General features: G+C 51.5%; 7 protein-coding genes across 7 annotated transcripts; 4 read left to right on the forward strand and 3 right to left on the reverse strand.

Moving 5' to 3' along the window:
• Nucleotides 1-2,749: 2,749 nt before the first annotated feature.
• On the forward strand, nucleotides 2,750-6,133 carry F4807DRAFT_456706 (uncharacterized protein; the record flags this gene model as incomplete). Its single annotated transcript, XM_048000922.1, has 5 exons — nucleotides 2,750-3,007; nucleotides 4,340-4,486; nucleotides 4,676-5,110; nucleotides 5,162-5,305; nucleotides 5,357-6,133. 5 exons carry the CDS (start codon nucleotides 2,750-2,752, stop codon nucleotides 6,131-6,133), a joined length of 1,761 nt encoding a protein of 586 aa, XP_047857884.1.
• Nucleotides 6,134-6,448: 315 nt separating this feature from the next.
• F4807DRAFT_410757 (proteasome component pre6) lies at nucleotides 6,449-7,878 on the forward strand. The gene is made up of 4 exons (XM_047996641.1): nucleotides 6,449-6,694; nucleotides 6,835-6,887; nucleotides 6,941-7,328; nucleotides 7,408-7,878. Exons 1-4 carry the CDS (start codon nucleotides 6,660-6,662, stop codon nucleotides 7,733-7,735), a joined length of 804 nt encoding a protein of 267 aa, XP_047857885.1. The 5' UTR covers nucleotides 6,449-6,659; the 3' UTR covers nucleotides 7,736-7,878.
• On the reverse strand, nucleotides 7,879-8,641 carry F4807DRAFT_410760 (uncharacterized protein). Its single transcript, XM_047996642.1, has 3 exons — nucleotides 8,522-8,641; nucleotides 8,422-8,465; nucleotides 7,879-8,338 (listed from the first exon to the last, which is right to left on the reverse strand). The coding sequence occupies exons 1-3, from the start codon at nucleotides 8,524-8,526 to the stop codon at nucleotides 8,019-8,021; spliced, it is 369 nt and encodes a 122-aa protein (XP_047857886.1). The 5' UTR covers nucleotides 8,527-8,641; the 3' UTR covers nucleotides 7,879-8,018.
• Nucleotides 8,642-10,107: 1,466 nt separating this feature from the next.
• Nucleotides 10,108-11,187, forward strand: F4807DRAFT_262095 (uncharacterized protein). Its single transcript, XM_047994492.1, has 2 exons — nucleotides 10,108-10,606; nucleotides 10,686-11,187. Exons 1-2 carry the CDS (start codon nucleotides 10,366-10,368, stop codon nucleotides 11,087-11,089), a joined length of 645 nt encoding a protein of 214 aa, XP_047857887.1. The 5' UTR covers nucleotides 10,108-10,365; the 3' UTR covers nucleotides 11,090-11,187.
• F4807DRAFT_262111 (DUF125-domain-containing protein) lies at nucleotides 11,187-12,594 on the reverse strand. The gene has a single exon (XM_047994493.1). It carries the CDS (start codon nucleotides 12,224-12,226, stop codon nucleotides 11,285-11,287), a length of 942 nt encoding a protein of 313 aa, XP_047857888.1. The 5' UTR covers nucleotides 12,227-12,594; the 3' UTR covers nucleotides 11,187-11,284.
• Nucleotides 12,595-13,577: 983 nt separating this feature from the next.
• On the forward strand, nucleotides 13,578-15,086 carry F4807DRAFT_456711 (phosphoesterase-domain-containing protein; the record flags this gene model as incomplete). Its single annotated transcript, XM_048000923.1, has 3 exons — nucleotides 13,578-13,791; nucleotides 13,902-14,255; nucleotides 14,431-15,086. 3 exons carry the CDS (start codon nucleotides 13,578-13,580, stop codon nucleotides 15,084-15,086), a joined length of 1,224 nt encoding a protein of 407 aa, XP_047857889.1.
• A 1,500-nt stretch (nucleotides 15,087-16,586) lies between these two features.
• Nucleotides 16,587-19,107, reverse strand: F4807DRAFT_449965 (carbohydrate-binding module family 21 protein; the record flags this gene model as incomplete). The annotated part of the gene is made up of 2 exons (XM_048000076.1): nucleotides 16,587-17,054; nucleotides 17,158-19,107. 2 exons carry the CDS (start codon nucleotides 19,105-19,107, stop codon nucleotides 16,587-16,589), a joined length of 2,418 nt encoding a protein of 805 aa, XP_047857890.1.
• Nucleotides 19,108-19,631: the final 524 nt, after the last annotated feature.

Here is a 19,631-nt window from a genome sequence, read left to right on the forward strand (position 1 = left end):
CTTGGGTCTGCTCAGCCATTGGTGCTCTGATATGCGGAGAGTTGGCGATTTCGGGCTGTGAGGGTTGCACAAAAGGATTTCGTTGAGCTGCTGAGAATGCGAATGTGAATGCGGGAACAAGCGAACCCTTGCGCAGCTGAGCTAGAGAAAATCAAGAGAAGTCGAAAATCGCGTGCTGAAAATAGAGCTCTCCGTCTCGAAACCAGAAAATAAATTAAGGGAAAAAGGTGATTAGAAAATAAAAATAAACATTATAAGACCAATACACTAATCATAATATAGGTCATTATAACCTATCCTCATCTTCCTTTTGTTACACAAATGAGAATCAGTGTAGAAATTGTTAACGTACTTTGAGGAGATGGCATCAGACAGCCGCGGAATCATGCCGAATCCTGCGTTGCGTGGGAGGTTTGTGTAACATTATATAAAGAGAGAAAGACGATAAGGAAAGGGATCAGCAAGTTGTCGAATGAGAAGGCGGAATCAACTCGGTTAAAACGCAGCCCCCTCGGTGATCCCATCGGTTCCGACACCAACCCGTGGAGAGAGAGCCCTGGATGTTGGCACGAAGTCGGTACCACACTACTGTACGACCCTCACATAGCGCCTAACATGCGCCTAGGTAACCAATTCAGCGCTAGATCCCCCTCGAGATCCTTCCGCGATTATAAACAATTGATTAGCTCGCGAACTCGCGTCTATCGCTCCCGAGCTGGCCACAGGAATCTTCTCGGCTTCTGGGTGTTGCCTTCGGGACCGGGGCTGACGTCCTTCCGCGTAGCACACACCAAGTTCCACGAGTCTTGGTATACCATCCGCTCGTCGTATTCTATTATAGCGCTGGCCATGAAACACCCAGAGGCAGGGCATTGGTTGTTTTTAAGGTTGTGGCTTGCTTTAGACGCAGTTACTAAGACATGAAATCATATCAGAAGTACTTTCCGCGAGCGCAAAAGTCCATTTTACCTACATGTAGTTATAGGACTGGGTAGCGTGCGACATCGTAGCGTTCACCTAGCAGGACTTCCTAACAAAGGCGAGAGTGTTCCCGGTAGCCGTCCCGAACTCCGTTCCTACATAATGATATCCACTAATGGTCAGCGATTCTTTAGCGAAGCATTAAAGGAGGACGCTTCCGTAGGTGGCTTGACTTTGGACCAAGCAGAATGGGGAACGTCATGGTCAGCCCCGGACTGTCCATTTGCCGGCCGGGGCTGATCCTCGAGGCTGCCTAACTAACCCCCCCTGGGCCACCGTGGCGTCCTTTTGGCACATTAACTTCTGACTCACGGAGTCTATCAGGATGGCTTGCTCTGGATTTATCCCCAAGACCCCGTTAATTGGCCTACGCATCTCGGCAACTCATGACTAATTCAAAATACGATCAAGTCGTTTCCCCTCTCTCAAATCCGGTCGAGAATTCAAACCGCTCGAGTTGCGCTCGTTTCCGTCGATCACGTTAGCCTTTGAAAGTCCTAGACATAGTATTCACATGGCTCTCGTTCGGGCCGATCGTGCTCGACTGCCGCAGTGCTATTCGTAATTTGACGACTCGCAGAGCGGCAAGCATCTTCTAGGCGGTCTTGGGGGAACTCCTGCTCCAGTTCTGCTCAAGATTGCTACTTGGCGAAGCGGTAGGATCGGTTTAGACCTTAGGCTCCCGTTCGGATATGATGTGGATTTAGGGGTGGATGAATTACGAACTCGCTCTCCTGAATCACGATGGTGAGCAATCCTAAGGCGCCATACGCCTCCACTGAAACTCGTAGCCTCTTCGCCATGCCCGCTCCAATTCTAACGTCATAATATAATGGACCCTCCATAATGCGGGATGGTGCTCCAAATAGTCGGGGTGGATCTCCGAACCAACTGATCGTGCCGTGGGATGGATAAACGTTGCCGCTATGAATGCATGAAATATTCCATCAGCTCGTGGCATTTAATTGCATACGTACCGGCTGAGCACATTATACGACGTAGTAAGCCCGAAAGCAAAAACGAGAGACTACCCCCAAGCGAATCATTCCGTGCGATAGTTGGATGTATCCTGTACCCGTCTAATGCGCGCAGCGTAGATGTGCTGGCTGCCGAGCCTCCGATCGTAGCCCTGCGTCTAAATAAGTAAGCAAATGGTTCGATGCCGTGGTCCGAGCCTAGAATCGTCCTGTTCGTCACGTTCACCAAGATCTAAAAGTTCCGAGTTAGACTTCCAAAGAATCTGCAGCTGGAACAGAGTAGCCGCGGTGAGATCGCACAAGACAGTACCAGCGGATGTATAGAGAGTGTGACGTTTAACGAGCTCGTGGGTTGAAATTTTGGAATTAGCTGTCAACATCTAAGACACCTAGGGTATTATTGTTAGCACGAGAGCCGCTAGGCATGTCGAGAGAATTTCCCCACTAAGTAAGCTGCGAGGATCGACCTAGGAGTCAGACTTCAGATTGGCCGACGTAGCTATTTGAAGGACCTAAGGATGGTCGAGTCTAGACTCATCTCTTGTAGCAATCTGCAATGGGCTTAGATGAGTAATCACGGCGTCGGGAGGCAAAGACCCGCGACTTTGGTTGCGATGACTTAAGCTCGACCAACATCGGGGGCTGCATTTCTATGCCGCAGCTGGCAGTCTGGCAGATGTCTGCGATGTTTCTTTTGCTTCCTTCAGAATGTTCTTCGCGTCCGCCATGCCGTTGGAACAAGCCATCGCCGAGCACGATGCCACGTGCAGAAGGTAGTGTAACCGGACACAATGGGTCGAAGTCGATCGAGAGGCGTGGGTTACACTGGAGGCATGGCCATTGGCCACGGCGTCTGCAATACGCAACCCCCTGCGGGCTCGGGAGATCCACCATTCCTAGTTCCTGGTCATAGCTACTGGTATGCTTGGCCCGTGGTGTCGATGGCAGGCAGGGCAAGGCAGGGCACGCCTGTCAGGTTGATCATAGCTCTATGTCTGATCTTGAAACAGACGCCACGGGGAGCTCGCGTGCTAGGACTAAAAGTCTATGTACGTTTCGAAAATATTTTTGGAAACTCGCTTCATCGCCAAGCTTTAATTCGATCCGTCAATATTAAGCTAGATCTCCACGGATCAGGTCCTTGGAGATGCTATCTTGTCTCGGCCGGAACAAATAACTAGAACATCCGGGGTAAGTAGCCTCTACTGCCGGGCGTAATGAATCCATGGCATAGGTCTAGCACATACTCGACGACAACCTTATCAGATGCATCTGGTCTCCAAATCCCGAATTAGCAGTGGTAGTAAGGGATAAAGCTCTCGTTGAAGACTATTGATGCTTACGTCGCAACAACCTCTGTAAGTGAACGATTTGGATAGCTTGCTCCAATTCGTGGTTGCACAAAAATCGCAATTTGTAGCTTCATCTCAGGTTGTCGAATCAAGCTTCGAAATAGTCGGATAGTTTAAGAGCATTCCAACGCCAATGCACTTCCCGGGGTCCACACAACCCGCAGCAAACCCGCCATTTCGTTCTCGGATCCGTAGCGCATACCCATATGGATGCGAAATGTACTAGGTACATCGATGGATGCGGTGGCAGTTTCTCGGTTCTATTTCCCCTGTCTACACAGCCTTACAGGGCGTCCAAAGGCCTTGAGCGGCGGGCAAAACTCCCCCGTCCATGGATGTCAGCGATGTGGCCTGCAAGCCTGCAAGCTTGACCCCCTCCCCTTCCTTAGACGCTTAACCACGATCATATTTTGTGCTACCCCAGACGCCAACCGATGTACCCTAGGCGTTCAATGGGACGAATAAAATTCCGCACGGCAGGATCGCAAGTACCGCTGACATCGCGAATGTCCAAAAGTACTCGTTCCTTTCCTGCCTAGATTCGGTTTCATTTTGTCACGTATTCGTCATGCTAATAACCTCCTACGAGCGTAGGAGTAGAGGTACAACCTGCAGCCATCTACCAAGACCTTAGCGATCTTGGGAGAGAAAACTCCTTGGTGTTACTATACTTGTCTCTTCCTGTCAATAGTGATTTGTTCCGCGTGATATATATATCGTGGCAGATATAGGTGCAGCTCAGATACATGGATTATTTGCAGAAGTCGGGACGAAGCCGTTTTGTGCAGAATAGTCAGTAGAGTCGTCCATCTTAAAAAATATCTGTCGTCCTCAAACGATCGAATTCTTTATATACCAAAGCCCGCGTCGAGTCCTACCTTCGAGATTAAATCATCATAAAAGACGTATCGTGCAGGGTTTTATAGAATCGTACTCATCTGACAGGTCAGTCTTCTCTAATTCTAACCGCCGGTATCAGGTACGCATAATGCGACATGATGATGCCAAAATTACTCACACGTCTCGCAGAACCGAGTATTTGAAATGGTCGGCGTTCCTGGAAAATACAAGGGATGCAATACTTGTCGAGCTAGACGAGTCGCATGCGACAACGGAAGACCGTTCTGCAAGAAGTGCACGGACTACGGTCGCGAATGCGGCGGATACGAAAGGGAGGTGAGTAGTTAAACTTCTAGGTTGTCGATATAAGTCGATTCAAGAAGTGGTTTACTCCTGGAAAAACCCCCGTTGTCGGCTTTCCCTATCCTATCCGCGGATACACCTCTAGTGCTTTCCCTTTTTCGTTTTCTTCTTGATATTTAAACCGAAGTACTGGGTGATAGCTAATAGTCGAACGCGAACCAGACGGTATTCATCGTCGGCACCCCAGACGATAAAGGGAGATGTTCGTCTCATCCGCCGCGGAACCAGCAAGGCAGTAAGAAAGCTAAAATTAGCGAGGCTCGACAAGCAGAGAAGCTACATTTCGTAGCTACCGAGCCGTGGCAGCCGGCATGGATGGATGTGGTATCGTTGTCGTCCGCCGCTGGATCACATCGCGTCCGATTTTTCGCTCTTCAGACAGACCTCAGCTCTGCGATTAGGCCCGAAAGTGGATCTCCACGAAGGAACGAAGTGACATTGTCTTTGGGTGGACCTCGCGTTCCAGATGCCAATCTAACCTTCCGCCACGAACCCTTCAGCATGAAAGCCCGTTGTCTCATCTATCTACCACCGAAGAGTAATAGCAGGCAAGCCGCTAACGGTAACTCGGAGGGGCTTTGCCTATTTTTATACGAGGTGCGTCAATAGTGCGAAATTGTTCTCTTCCTTGCTAAACTAGGGCTTCAGCAAAATTCGTCGGCTGTTTATAGCAACGAGCCGCCATGGAAAGACCCTGCCGCCCTACACGATCGAATTCGCGAGCCGGGCCCCGGGGCATATCAATCTTTCCCTGAGCATCATTTCTTCGCTAGAGTTTATCGACCAAACGCCGTGAGTTTCCCATCAATGCTGATGGAATCAACAGCTAACCACAGGAGATAGATCTGGGCCGCGTTACTGAACCGCCAGCCCACATTCCTCTGCTCGCCGGAATGGACAGTCGTGCCCTGGGAGCGCCACCCGAGGACACCGCTTGACGATCTCCTCGATATAGTTGTCCTTTTGCCCTCTATATTCTCGCGAGCGGACCGCATAACACCAATGGAGGCGAGCGCTTCTCGCCGTTTGAAAGCAAAGGACCTTCTAATCAGCTGTATCAATATCGAGAGGCAATTTGATATCTGGTATAGCGTGGTGCACCAGAGGGTTGACGAGCAGGGATCCCCGCTCTACTGGGTGGCAGACGCGACAGCTAGCGGTGCTCAAATGCCCTTTTTGGATGCGTTCAGCTTCCCATCGCCGTTGATGGGATTGGTCCACGTTTGCTACTGGGCCGTTCTCGTCAGCTTCCACCAATGTATATGTGCGCTCTTAGACACCTTTTTCGAATCCGGAAGCGAAGATCCCTCGGTCCTGGGCGTGTGTGAGATACCGCTTGGTGTGGATATTAGGAAGTACCAGCCAGGTCAGACGAGGATGATCGCGGCAAACTTGTGCCGAAGCTTAGACTTTACCCTCCAAACTACAGGACAACCGGACCTTTTGGCCGCGCCGTTCTTTGTAGTGAGCGAGTTTTACAACAGCATCGCGTGCTTTGGAGAAGGCGGCATGGAACGTCAGTGGTGCGCAGGTTTCAGAGGGAGACTAGACGCGAAAAGTCGCGAAGCCAGTTCATGGCTCGAAGAGAGGAAATGGATTGAAACCAGGCAATTTGGATAGGCACGGTGCGGTATTCCATAAAGGACCTAATTATGTTGTATAATATGGTGTTAGGGCTGGAAGGGAGGCATAGACTTGACTTTTCATTAGATCTGAATCTGTATGAAGCATAGGCAATGATTGCTACTTTGTATATGAAATAGACATCACGAATTCAATGTTTTATAAGAGATATTTAGAATGTATCTGTGTCACTGAGCCAATCAAAGTAGATGCCAAGCGTTATGTAATCATCTAGGATGGACCTGCAGACGAGTCCGTTCCAAATATTACCTACATAATTAAACTTTTGATGTTCCTTGTAGAATAGGTACGTGGCTGTGCTAGTGGCTGGAGCTCACTGTGAGTCGGGAGCTTGGAGCTTCGTAACTCTGGCAGCCTTGCGTACCAAGGTACCTACTTCAAACATCACTGAAATCCACGGCTACCTACCAACCTAGTCTTGAGCTTCAATTTATCTCGCAACTCACATCTCAAGACACGCCCTCTAAATAACACGACCCCTTAGTTCCTGCAATCTCTAATCATGGCGTCGGGATATGATAGAGCTCTTTCCGGTATGTTTTCTTCCCTTGGCAATATTGATGTTCACAATATACTGTATAATAGGAAGTACTAGTTTAGCTAACCCTTCTTATAGTCTTCAGGTCCGTATTAGACGTACGCGCTTCTCAATTTATAGTCTTCTGACCGATCTCTAGTCCGGACGGACATGTGTTCCAAGTCGAATATGCTGGTGAAGCTGTCAAACGAGGTACATATATATGACGGGTCGTCAATTACTCGGATCACCTAACATCACGCTAGGAACCTGCGCCGTCGGCGTGAAGGGCGCAGATATTGTCGTCCTCGGTTGCGAGAAGAGGTCTGCAATGAAGCTGCAAGACACACGCATTACGCCTTCCAAGATCGGCCTCATCGACACCCACGTATGCCTAGCATTCGCCGGTCTAAACGCCGACGCCCGAATCTTAGTCGACAAGGCACGACTAGAGGCGCAATCGCACCGCTTAACCGTCGAAGACCCCGTGTCTATCGAGTATATCACGAAATACGTCGCAGGCGTACAACAACGGTACACGCAGAGCGGTGGTGTGCGACCATTCGGCATCAGCACCATGATCGTGGGCTTTGACAAGAACAGCAAAGTACCAAGACTCTACCAGACCGAACCTAGCGGTATTTATTCCGCGTGGTATGTTTTATTCGGATTTATATGGCGACGATTGCGTACTCATACGTTATATATATATACATGCTAATACGCTTTGCAGGAAAGCAAACGCGATCGGCCGTTCCAGCAAGACGGTTCGGGAATTCCTAGAGCGCAACTACAAGGAGGATATGGACCGCGAGGCGACTATCCGGCTAGCCATCAAGTCGCTCTTGGAAGTCGTGCAAACGGGTGCGAAGAACATCGAGATCGCCATCATGGCCCCTGGTAAGACCATCGAGATGCTGCCGGTCGAAGATATCGAAGGTTACGTCAAGAACATTGAGCAGGAGAAGCAAGAGGAGGCCGCTAAGAAGAAGACCGGCCGAACACCGGGGACGGGTAGCGCGGCCATCTTGACGAGGGAGCGAGAAGGTGGCAGCGATTAAGGGCAGGCCGTAGCCGCAGCTGTAGCCGGAGTTTACGGGCCTCTAGAAAGGTGATTGATTCATAGAGGATATCATTACGATGCCTACCTGGTAGGTATACCTAGGTAGCAAATCTGTATACTACCACCCGGAAGCATGCACGGTTTCTTGATTTCTTGTCATTTGATCATCTCTGTCCTCTCTAAAAGTCTAAACGTGTGGTATCATGTGAAATGCATCGCCCCGCAACCTAGGATCGTGTCGTCCATCTTCCTTTTCAATCTTTGATCTCAACCCGGTACTATTAACCCAATTTATCCGCGTCGGCCTGAATATCGAAGATAGACTTGTGCTGATCCTGCTTCACACGATCATCCTTCAGCATACGGTTGTTCATCCGCGCATCGTCGCCTTCGACGGTCAAGGCGGGCTTGGGTATGACGGCGTCGATGACGAAGTGGTTGTCGCAGTGGGGGCAGTATTCGTCGGCCTCCTCGAATTCCTGGGCGTCTTTTCGGAAACACTTCTTGCACTTCTTGCAAGCGAATGTCATCTCGAATGCTTGTAGTAGCTGGTGCGACTCCTGCTCGTGGTGGCACTCCGCGCAGTCAAACCATTTCTTGCCTTATCAGAGCGTCAGCAGCAGCGAACTCGTTTGATATCCTAACTAATGTAGCATCGTGTGGAAGGTCGTCTCGGGAACATACAGCATGGCGAGCGGATCGCGACTTGGGCATTCAAAATGTGTTTACTATACAATAATCAATATCCGGTGAATTTACATGAGCTTGCGAGATACAATCTTACCACATGTCGATATTTGCTAACACAGAATCCAAAATCCTGGGTGAGCACTTGTAGGTATTCTCCTTTTCAACTTTTTGTTACGCGTTATGAAATTTTGTTGATTACATATACCGGATAACTGGAAGCCGTACCCATCTAGACGTTTCTAGCTAATCGATTTGCTTATCCTTGGTGGATCGATTACCTGATGAGGGGCACTTAACGGGGTAAAGGCTCCCCGCAAATCCTCCGAGCCAGGGGCTGTCTTTAGCGCAATACATCCATCCATACCATGCATCCAAAGTCCTGACCTTGACCTTCACAACGACAACTCAGATTTTCAAAACCTTCAACGAACACTCAAAATATCGATATCTTTCCTTGCTTGCTACCTATAACGTCTACTATAGAGGCGGGGTAGTGGAAGAATCATTCATTCAGGCCTCGAGATTCTCTTATTACCTAAAGTCATCATATCACACATGACGATATCCGTCGAATCTAGCTCCACTTAGGAACAACGGTAATTCTAATGGCCGCGCACTTGTGATACTTCAAGAGATCCTCTCGCCCTGTTAGTACGACTAATTAGAGAAGCACGTCAAAGAGAAGCTCGTGATACGCTAGTGTAACGCCGTATCATTCTTCATTCGACCAAAGGAAAAGGACCACAAATAATACTCTAAGTCTGGTCTGAAAAGACTCCTGGTGATGATGAAATATTGAGATTATATCTAATATTTTATATCACCCTATCATATCCACTTCCGGCCAAAAGTTCACCTAAGTGAGTTTCTTGCTACCGAATAGGGGCTGATAAACGTAAGGCTTCACGCCGAGGATCTAAGTAATTTAAATGTGGTCCTACACGACACCGATGATGGCACCTTCTTAATATCTAGGGAATTATCGGTGAATTGAATCTCGATACTATGTATCACATCAGGCAACCAGCGTCCTCCTGTCCAATAGGCTAGACGCCTTTATATCGACAACCTCACTCCCTAGGCTACAACAGCGGGCGCGAGCATCGAGGTCTCCATAACACGAGATTATGAACGGTGACAGCCGTCTGCTGTATCACTTAACGAAAACCGCAGGCCCCAAGATCGGCCCGGTTGCTCAGCTCGTTCGCCGTTCCGAGATCTGGCTACCCGCAGGACCATGTTGGCGAAATAAGTTCATGAATATCTCTCTTCATCCTCGAGATATCCGGCAGGCTACGTCGGACCAAAGACGTGGCATTCTGCGCGAACCAGAGCGGAAACAGATTAGACTCGCCAATGAAATGGGAAACCAGACCCAACCAAAGATGCATATGCCGGCACGCGAGGCTCATGCGGTGTAAGGTATCGGCGTAGGGTGTTTGCAGGACCGCGTAGAAAGTCGTCGTCTCCGTGGATAGCTGTCAAATTTCACTTCCCCTCATTTATATTGCCGGCGCACAAGTGGCGCCGTCATCTTAATAGAAGTACGATGACTTTACGGTGCTTCACGAGGCTCTCGGGATACCGCAGGCTGTTGTGGGGTGATAGTAGGCCGAGAAGGTGAAAGACCCATCTCGAAAGCCTGAAGGAAAAGACACCGATGGGTCAGTAGACCAGATAAATACTTGAGCACAGACGTTGAGGGTATGGGCTAGACTAGATAACTTCTCGATACACACGTATGTCTCGGGAAAGCGAAACGGGGGGTTAACAAACATGGATTCACATGATCCACGGGTTAATACCAGAACCGATTTCGTCAAACGCGAAGCTCTGTTGCACTAGAATAAGACAGCAATCTCGAACTTATATCCGTAGACAGGCCAGAGCACCAATCTAAACTTCTCGGCGCTTTTTTGGACAAGACAACTGAAAGACATGGCTGATCAGCAAGCTGGAGATGGCTCTATTCGCACGCAGACAATCGTATGGCCTGCTTCAACATTCGTCACAACCTGGACTCTAGGGGGCGGCAACTCTGACCCCACGGAATCGCCAGCAACGGTAGTTCCCGCAGGGAATCCAGGCTCGACGGATGACCAAAATGTCGGCCCTATCCTTAGCGGTGTGGTCGTTGTATTGGTGTTGACACTATTACTATGGTACTGTTGTCGGCGAAGTGAGTCAGCGTTCGCCCTCTCATCCTCTTGTTTCCACGCCTTCGATGTTGTACGCAGCGCTGACTGCCGTCTACTTAGAGCGCTCCAACGGTCGTTACTCGCGACGTTCAAGTAGGCGGCAAAGCTCAGGTTACGCAAGTAAAGGTAGCTCCGGCAGCTCATCCTCATCAAATTCTTCGTCTCGTAACGGCGGGAGTGTCGGATCCGCGGCGAGTGAGATGGCTGAAGATCAGTGGGACCACCAAGAGCCGATGCCAGAAGGACCGATGCCAGCGATGCCACCGCAAGCTGCGGGAGGATGGCCAGGCCCGCAACATAATCCCGGAATGGGACCAGTACCACAGCCGGGTCTAGGTATGAATTTTCCTCCGGGCCAAGGCGGACCTCCCCTCATGATGGGTCGAGGTGGACCGCCGCCGCTAGGTAGGGGAGGACCTCCACCTATGATGGGCCGTGGCGGGCCTCCTCCTGGAATCATGTAGTAGCTTGGCAAGCTATAACTGTCACTCCAGAGATATGGCATTAAAGGAATGCACTTCGGATCCCAAATTCAGTGCTAAATAGCACAGGTCACCACCAAATGAAAAGAGAAGCCCTGGATGACGATATCATCATGATAACAGTATTATTGGATTTCATAGGAGCGCATGGCAATACTTCTCGGATATCATGATCGCTCATGATATAACCCCCTCGAAAAGTCTGACGCACAGAACGGCCGCAACAGCAGCTATGCCGCCCATGACAACCATTCGCACACCTTCTAACGAGCCGTGTTTGATTCGCTTCCATTTAGCAGACCCTCTTCTAGCACTTTCATGCTGCCAGCGATCCTCCGTGGACTTGGGGTGAAGTAGGAATTCCTTGGTGAATCCAAATACGAATAACGCCAGGATACAGACGACGAAGCTCCATTGCAAACCACCGTCCACACTGTCAACAAAAAAGTACGGGAATAGCGGCAGCAATCCACCGAGCATATACCCGAAGGATATTGACAATCCAACAATCGCCGGCGAAAATTCCTTGGCCTTGCCCGACAAACTATCAACCGACGAATTCGTGTTGCATAGCAATCGTCGCAGGACAGCAGGGTGATGATCAATATGGGCTTTCACGCTGTGAAGAAGGTCCGGAGGGAGATCTAGCAGAGCAAGATAATTCTGAGCACTGTCTTGATCGGCAGTTTCCAGCTTTTCGGCGTCGTCATAGTCATCCGTAATCGATGCTGCCTCTCCTCTCGCAGCGAGATATCCGCCAATCCCCATGCTGATACATCCTGCGCAAATCTCGGCTGCGCCAGCATAGATAACCGTTTTGGTCTGACCGAGGGACGATAAGCCCGCGGTCAGCGCGAACGGTACTGTGAGGCCATCGGCAAAGCCAAGAGTAAAGTGGGAGAGGAATTGGGAAAGACGAGACTTTGTCGCGCCTCGTTGGGAATTTATTCGATAGTCGTTAAAGCTGGAATCTGAGCTGGCTCTTCCGGAAGTTATCGAGGTGTCAATAGGTGTTCTCGGGCTTGAAGCTAGAGCAGCATAACTTGATGGGCTCTCTTGGACTGGTTCATATGGAAGACCTAGTCGAGCGAAGAATGCTCGAATCTTCCCGGCTGGCATTGTTGACGTGACTTAGGTGTATGCAGTGCGAATTAGATAAGATGCTTGTTGAAATGATACTCGATGCCTTAACCATTCGAAGTTGAGGAGAGAATTAAGTGTACCTAGAGTAAGTGAATCTGCTAACCCATCGCATCCTTGAAGGTCCTCGTAACAAGCTTCGAAGCTTAGAAGTCGTTGGAATACACGTGGATTTTTTAGTCGATACGATACGGACTGCGCTTGCTCAGCTTCATTTCATTTCTTGTGAACGAACTCGCAAGCTTGGCCCATACGAACTTCCCATTCCGTCTTAACTTGGAAAGAAGTTGGCGGATCAACCTCGATTCTTAAGGCGTGTTCCTGCGTGTACGGCAGGGATAATGCTGAGCTACAAAATCGCAGCCAGTAAGGAGCGAGACATTGTCAGCTGCGCCCTGTTCGGGGCTCCCTAAAGACAGGGGTTAAAGCAAGGGATGCTTGGATTCTTCCCTATCTCGACAAGCATTTACTATTTTACTAGCGCAGCGCGCTCCGCGATGCCAATGCTTGGCCACTAGAATCTACACGTGCTCAACTTCTAACAGTTTGAACAATCCGCCGACGCCGACGTGACCGAACGTATTCTTCCTAAGCAGGCGCTCCCGAGATATGTCTCGGGCCAAAAGAAAGCTTTTGAAATACGAATCTGTCTCTAAGAGCTGTACTTCTCCGCATCGCGACGCCAAGAATTGGGATCTAGAAAAGTTCTAGGCGAGATCATCAACTGCTACGCTGCTACTGTGAAATCCTCAACTCTGCCCCCGATCCTCAATCCGTACCAACTATATTTAGGTGGGATCGTCGAAATACCCACTCGTTCGCTCGAGCCGGCTGACACTACCAAGACCAAGCCAGCTTAACATACAAACCAGCCTCGGACCGGGTCGACCACGTATAGGCCCATGGCACTGGTTCTCTCGCCCACTCACCATCGCCTTATCGACCACCTTCCGAAGTGGAAGAGATGAATGTAACCCAAGCGGGTCTTACCCCGTCCAGCCCGTAGGAAGAACTTGATGACCCCATGGAAGAGGTGCCATATTCCGGCCAATAGCCGCAGCAAATCGCTCACATGTGCGTCGGCAGGAGCCGTTTGGAGTTAATAAGGCTTCCTTTACCTAGCCAAAGTAGAGAAGGAAAAGACATGCCTAGCAATACGCCGGCAGGGTCGTAAGGGGCCCATGCTAAGCGCTAGACACATTTGCTTGCGCGGTCATAAAGGTCTTAAAGGAACTTGGCAGCTCTCCGAATTTCACCTGCCGGCTGCTCTGCTCTCTTTTTTTCTGATGCCGTCGCCGTGATCCTCAGACAAGCCCCCAATTCACACACCATGCGTTCCTTCATTCTGTCGACGTTGGTCTTGGCGACCAACGTCGCCGCGCAGGCGGAAAACACGTATACGGCTACCGCCACGAGCGACGTCGCGAAGGCCGCCGCCACGGCGAAGACTCTTAGCCCCGTTACCCACGTCAAGGGCAAGGCTTTCGACCGGCTCGCCATCGTATGGCTGGAGAACACGGACTACGACATGGCAATCGGAGATCGTAAGTTTCGCTCAGACATTTCTTCCGCCTTTTTTTCTTTTACCCCCCGCTATCCAAGAAATAAGAAACGGATAAGTAGAAGTGAGAGCTAAAACGGTGGCACCGGGCAGCGAACCTAGCGTGGCTCGCCAAGAAGGGCGTGACGCTGACGAACTACCACTCGCTGACGCACCCGTCGCAGCCGAACTACATCGGCTCGATCAGCGGCGACTACCTGGGCATGCAGCACGACGACTTCACGCAGATCGACGGGAACGTGTCGACCGTCATCGACCTGCTCGAGGACAAGGGCATCTCCTGGGGCGAGTACCAGGAGGACATGCCGTACAGCGGCTTCGAGGGCTTCGCCTACGTCAACCAGCAGAACGGCAAGAACGACTACGTCCGGAAGCACAACCCGGCCGTCAGCTACAACGCGAACGCCCGCTCCCTCGACCGTTTGGCCGTCATCAAGAATCTGACCAGTACGTATTACCTCCCTAGCCCCTATTCCACGCCCAGAGGGCAGGGTCTATTTCGAGAGTCTATCCGGCGCTAGAAAAAACGCTCGGGATAGCTCCATTCTCTGACCAAATGGAATCTTTATTCCCGATTCAGCTGCTTAGAGCCCAAACGTTAACCCGCGATTCCTCCTCCTAGCCTTCTACAAAGACCTCGCGGCCAACACGCTGCCGCAGTGGATGTTCATAACGCCGAACATGACGAGCGACGGCCACGACAGCGACATCACCACAGCAGGGACCTGGACGCGCTCCTTCCTCGAACCTTTACTAAACGACAAGCGCTTCATGCAGAACACGCTCGTCCTCGTCACCTTCGACGAGAACGAGACGTACACGATCCAGAACCGGGTCCTCGCCATCCTGCTCGGCGACGCCGTGCCCGCATCGCTCGTCGGCACCCAGGACGACACCTACTACAACCACTACAGCGAGCTCGCCACCGTCGAGGCGAACTGGGACCTGCACACGCTCGGCCGCTGGGACGTCGGCGCCAACGTCTTCAAGCTCGTCGGCGACAAGACCGGGGACAAGCCCCGCTCCTGGTCCGGCCCCGTCCCGCTCGCCGACATGTACTTCAACTCCTCGTACGCGGGGCCCCTGAACGAGGAGGTCGGCGGCAGCAAGCGGTACCCGGGCCCCAACCTGACCAGCGTCTGTGGCGGCGGCCGCCGCACCGTGCTCCCCAGCATCAAGAAGGCGTGGCAGGGCAACCCCGCGCCCGTCTACTACGACTCCGGCCTCGAGGTTCCCGACGGACAGCACCCGCCCGCCGGGTACGCTCCTACTTCTTAACCTTGAACGAGATCAACTATTATGTAGGTAGCGTACCTACCTACGCAGGTACCTACCTATTTACATAGTAGTAGCCTCAAGTACATATATAGCTAAATAATAAACCTAGAACGTTAGTAATATATAAATCTCGATACGTAACCTACCTTACATACCTTGCTCTGCGTAGACGGGCCTCGGCCTCGGCCTCGGTTTACGTTCGTGATACCTGAGGAGCAAATAAGGACGATGTCGGAGACGGTGGTCGTATTGGTTCGATTGCTCGATCACGATTCATCGAGTTGCCTTTGGCTGACTTGGGTCACGCTGACTGGCTGAGGTCTTTCTTACCCCGACTCTTGTCTGAGGGGTAAAGAGTCATGTAGGTAGGCGCCTCGATCTGAATAAAACTACGGTGGTATATGTCGGACATAGATCAGTCATTCATCGTCGCGGTATACACGGGACAGCACAAAAGAGGGGAAAGTAAAACTTCATCAAAGTTCAGTTCAAACACATCCTCGCATTTCCCTAAGGGTCGCCGGGATGACCAACCCATTAAACTACCTGCCTAACCTTATCGTGTATCCATTTTATGTTTTGTTTCCCCATCCATCCCATTTTCCTACTGATGGTACAAGTCGGCACGATTCCAACGACCTTATATGCCGACGGCTATGCAGCACGGGATACAAATCCCAGCGCACGACGTCCACCGAACACTTAAGGTGCCAGAGCTACGACGTACTCGACAAGATGCCGTCTTACAGAATGCGGTGGGCCGTAAGGTGAAAGTATTTAATTGCTGTATCATAGCAATATACCATATCTCATCCTAAACCACAACCTCGCCTCTCAATCCCGCAGCACGCATAACTTCATTTATAACCCAACACAACCCTGCCGTGAGAAAAATGCATCGTTCTTTGCTGAAGTTCACCACGACACCAAACACCCCATAAACTCCTCAATCAGTTTCCTCGATCATTTCCGAGGCCTTAGAGAGTTGAGAATGGCGTCGATGCAAAAGTCGGGTGACAGCGTAAGAGTCATGCATCAGATCCCCAGCTCGCTTACCAATTCCATCCATACGCATCACGACGCTCCCTAACGCAATGAGAGTCATAAGTCGCAGACGTCGGTCAATTGCCGCCCAAACATGATCACCTTTTCCGTTTCTAACCGTATCGTGTGCTCGGTGATATCATAAAAAGCATAAAACGCCTTGATGCATATCTCTTGAGACGCCGTAACCAGAGGGATGCATGCCATGTGCTGACGAAATGTTCGAGAGGCAAAACAAATAAAGTGTAAAACGGACGACGGATGCTAAAACCATTACCGACATCGAAGCTAGGCCTGCGGAGCAAATTATGGACAGTTCGAAATTCCAGCAGGCCAGTTTGACGTAATCGCGAAAATCCAAATCGGTCGAAACGACGCATAATCGTCCCGACATTCTAGGGCCCTAGTGAGATGGCCCGGACGAGGTTATGCCTCGTCAAACCCCGGTTGAAGTACTCAACCTCTGATTGCTGTCGCAGTATAAGCCTCTGACGCGAACGGGAAACGATATTGAACAGACTGGGCGAAAGGAGCAAGGTCGGCGGGGGATTTGATTGAGGACGTACCAGTACCAGCAAGGGGAAAGAAGCTAGCCATCGATCCCGGGGATGCTGTCTTATCCTTCGGGGTACCCGAACTAGGCGGGCTAAGAGCCGGCTGAGACAGCGGAGATTCTGCAGGGGAACCGCCGATGGCTGGCATGTATCCGTTGGCAAAATACGGACCGAGATTTTGTCGGAGTGAGTGATGTATCGCGGTATCCTGGTGATGAACCTGACGCGCCATATCGGCCTCGTTCGGGCTACCGTTCGAACTCGAACTACTGCTGTTCATACCGTTAGATGGCGAATCCACTCCGTCGTATCGACCAGTACGCGTAGTTCCGTCCTTCAGCTGGGGGCTAGATTGCTTTGATCCGTTGAACTACATCGAATAAAAAGGTTAGTTAATGTCTCGTTGATAATTTGCGTCTCCGGGCGTGGTTCCCGTGTCGACGAGAGGCCAGCCTTTGTCGGGATGTACGTACAAAGCAATACTTGTTGAGGATCTCTTCGTACGAAGCCGATGCTATGCTGGCCGAAGCAGGGGAGCCCGTGCCGGGACCGCTGGGACCGTGAGTAGGAGCTCGCGGGCCAGACGCAACAGGAGCCGAAGGGGCGTAACGGGCCGGGTTGGCCTGAGATTCCCTCGATACCTGAGCAGCAGGGGCGAGGCCGAAAGAGGGTTTCTTATTAGACTTCATGTACAGACCGTCGCCCTGCTGACTCGACTCCCGGCGAGCTTGCTTCGCGGCATTAAGGGAGACGCTGAAGTCATACCGATTGGCAAAAGCCTGCCCGCTGGGAGCCGACAAGCGACTCGGCAGATTATCGCTGGGTAAAGCAGACGTCGACTTCGAATTCTTGAGACGTAGAGCCGGTCCCGGCTCGCCAAGGACTTCGTGAAGAGACTTGTCGAAATTGGGAAATTTCGAGCCGTGTCCAAAGTCGTCCATGGCGCCGACGGGCATAGACTTCGGCCGCGCAGCCGTCGAGGGCTTAGCTCGTTGGTTGCTGCGCGGCAAAGCGTTAGCGGGTCGAGAAGAGGCAGGCTGGACACCCTTCTTGCCGTTCATGGGCAACATCTTCTTGCGGAAGTCGACTTGGAAGTTTTGGCCGTCGTTGTTATCCCAGTATTCGAGGGAGTTGACGTTATATCGAACGCAGAAGAATAGGGTCTTGGATTCGAGGTTGGCGAAATCAGACAGCTTCAGACTAAATTGGAAGCGGTCGTGGCCGGTCTCGGTGTCGCGCGGCCGGGCGATCTCGTGATGGTACTCGGCGGCTACTTCGGAAGTCGTCTTCCAGTAGTCGAATGTGAATCTGCACACCACGGTCTTCTGGAAAGCCAGATTGGCCACTGCTACTGACCCTATCAGGCACTTCTGGTCCGGAGACATCCACACTCTTTCCAACCGAATAGGAAGAGCCTTGCGAATCGGAGTATCCGCGGGGAAGTTGTGGACGACAAGCTCCCACTCGAACGGGGGCGACCGCGGGCTGGCCTTCTCTTCAAACCCAAAGGGGTACTCGGTTTCGCTCTCATAAGCCTCCACCGGAGAAGAGCCAGCACTGACGGCGAGCGGCCGGTCGACCTGCAGGAAATGCCTCACGTGTTCGAGATGCGAATCAAAGTGCACAGCTTTCGAGAAGGTCGGCGTTCCCGGCATGCTTGAGGGTCTCCTGTGTGCCCGCAACGCCGGCCGAACTAGCTCGCCCGACTTCTTCCGTACCATCGCCGGCTTCTTCACGGGCTCGTCCTGCTCGGACCCTTCCTCAGACGTAGTGATCGATATCTCTTCTGACTTCGACATGTAAAGGTTAGTGTCAGTGTTCGACCTCGAATGAGAGATCTTCCGGGCGGAAGTGGTGAGCGCGGGCAAGCTAGCAGTAAGCATTGACTGCCGGGATTCTCCCATCAGGTTCTTGGCCTGGGACGGGAGTAAGAAGATATCTCCGGGCGAAGATCGGACAGGGGACGGTGCCCGATGCAGCGGTATGGCGCTAATAGCCTCCTTCAGCTCTTTGATATTCTCGATCTCCCTTCCCCGCTTCTCCGATTCCGTGTTCCCTTCATCTTCACTAGACGACTCAGGCGGCGAGATGATAGCCCCCGGAGGCATCGTCTGCCCATCGGCAACCGGAGGGGGCGATTGTCTGACCGGAGTGGCGAGAGATGCTACCATACCCTTCAAGTTATCCGAGGTGCCCGGAGGAGTGATATCCGGAGTCGGGCCATCCGAGGGTTTGGGGGTGACCGAAGTTGTGCTCCCTGCCGAAGGCGTCCGCCGGTGTCTGGAGAGGTAAGAGGAGGACCGTGGTAAGACCGGCTTCGGCGATGTTGGGGTCTGGGAGTTGAAGGAGGACCTTCGACTAACTTCGGGCGAGGGGGGAGCTGAGGAGGCGGGAGAACGGTGGGACGGAGGTGTGTAAGGCATTCCCAAAGATTCGGGCTGCCGCGTGTCAGGAGAGATGAGAGGAGTAGAAGGAAGAGGGGGGACGTCCGCAGGCGTGGTGCTACTAGACTTAGGAACGGATGATTTTAGACGAGGAAAACAGGGAAATATTCTTCTCCACCAAGCCTCAAACCGCGAGTCAGGTCTGGCAGCGATAGAGGTGGCAGTAACAGTAACGGCGTCTTTTAGTTGTGTAGGAGCGATTGGGTACTCGCAAAAACCTGAGAAAGCGGAAGGTTCTATTAGCATTGTTTGACTCGGTCCAAGTTTCCATGATATAGCTTGAGGTTGGCTTTCGGGGCTGTCCTGTGGCCTGCAACTTCTGACTCTTCCTCACAGCTGTATGACAAAAACAGAGAAAAGCGGCGGTGGTTCAACAGACAACGGAAGCAGCAACAACATCAGAAGCATCGGGCAGCACAAGCCATTTTAAAGGATAGACCCAGAATGTAGGGTGATTGAGGGGAAAGCGGGAACGCGGGAAAGCTCATGGAATGAGACAATCC

Source organism: Annulohypoxylon truncatum (assembly GCF_022578515.1).
Source record: "Annulohypoxylon truncatum strain CBS 140777 unplaced genomic scaffold F4807scaffold_4, whole genome shotgun sequence".
NCBI lineage: Eukaryota > Fungi > Ascomycota > Sordariomycetes > Xylariales > Hypoxylaceae > Annulohypoxylon > Annulohypoxylon truncatum.

Bases quoted from the DNA above. Each gene is read 5' to 3' on its own strand.
- F4807DRAFT_410757 (XM_047996641.1), top strand. From the start codon at position 6,660: ATGGCGTCGGGATATGATAGAGCTCTTTCCGGTAT. The intron at 6,695-6,834 runs GTTTTCTTCCCT...ACCGATCTCTAG, and splicing joins GATAGAGCTCTTTCCGGTAT to TCCGGACGGACATGTGTTCC. The intron at 6,888-6,940 runs GTACATATATAT...ACATCACGCTAG, and splicing joins TGGTGAAGCTGTCAAACGAG to GAACCTGCGCCGTCGGCGTG.
- F4807DRAFT_410760 (XM_047996642.1), bottom strand. The intron at 8,339-8,421 runs GTATGTTCCCGA...CGCTCTGATAAG, and splicing joins CGCGATCCGCTCGCCATGCT to GCAAGAAATGGTTTGACTGC.
- F4807DRAFT_262095 (XM_047994492.1), top strand. From the start codon at position 10,366: ATGGCTGATCAGCAAGCTGGAGATGGCTCTATTCGCACGCAGACAATC. The intron at 10,607-10,685 runs GTGAGTCAGCGT...CCGTCTACTTAG, and splicing joins ATGGTACTGTTGTCGGCGAA to AGCGCTCCAACGGTCGTTAC.
- F4807DRAFT_262111 (XM_047994493.1), bottom strand. From the start codon at position 12,226: ATGCCAGCCGGGAAGATTCGAGCATTCTTCGCTCGACTAGGTCTTCCA.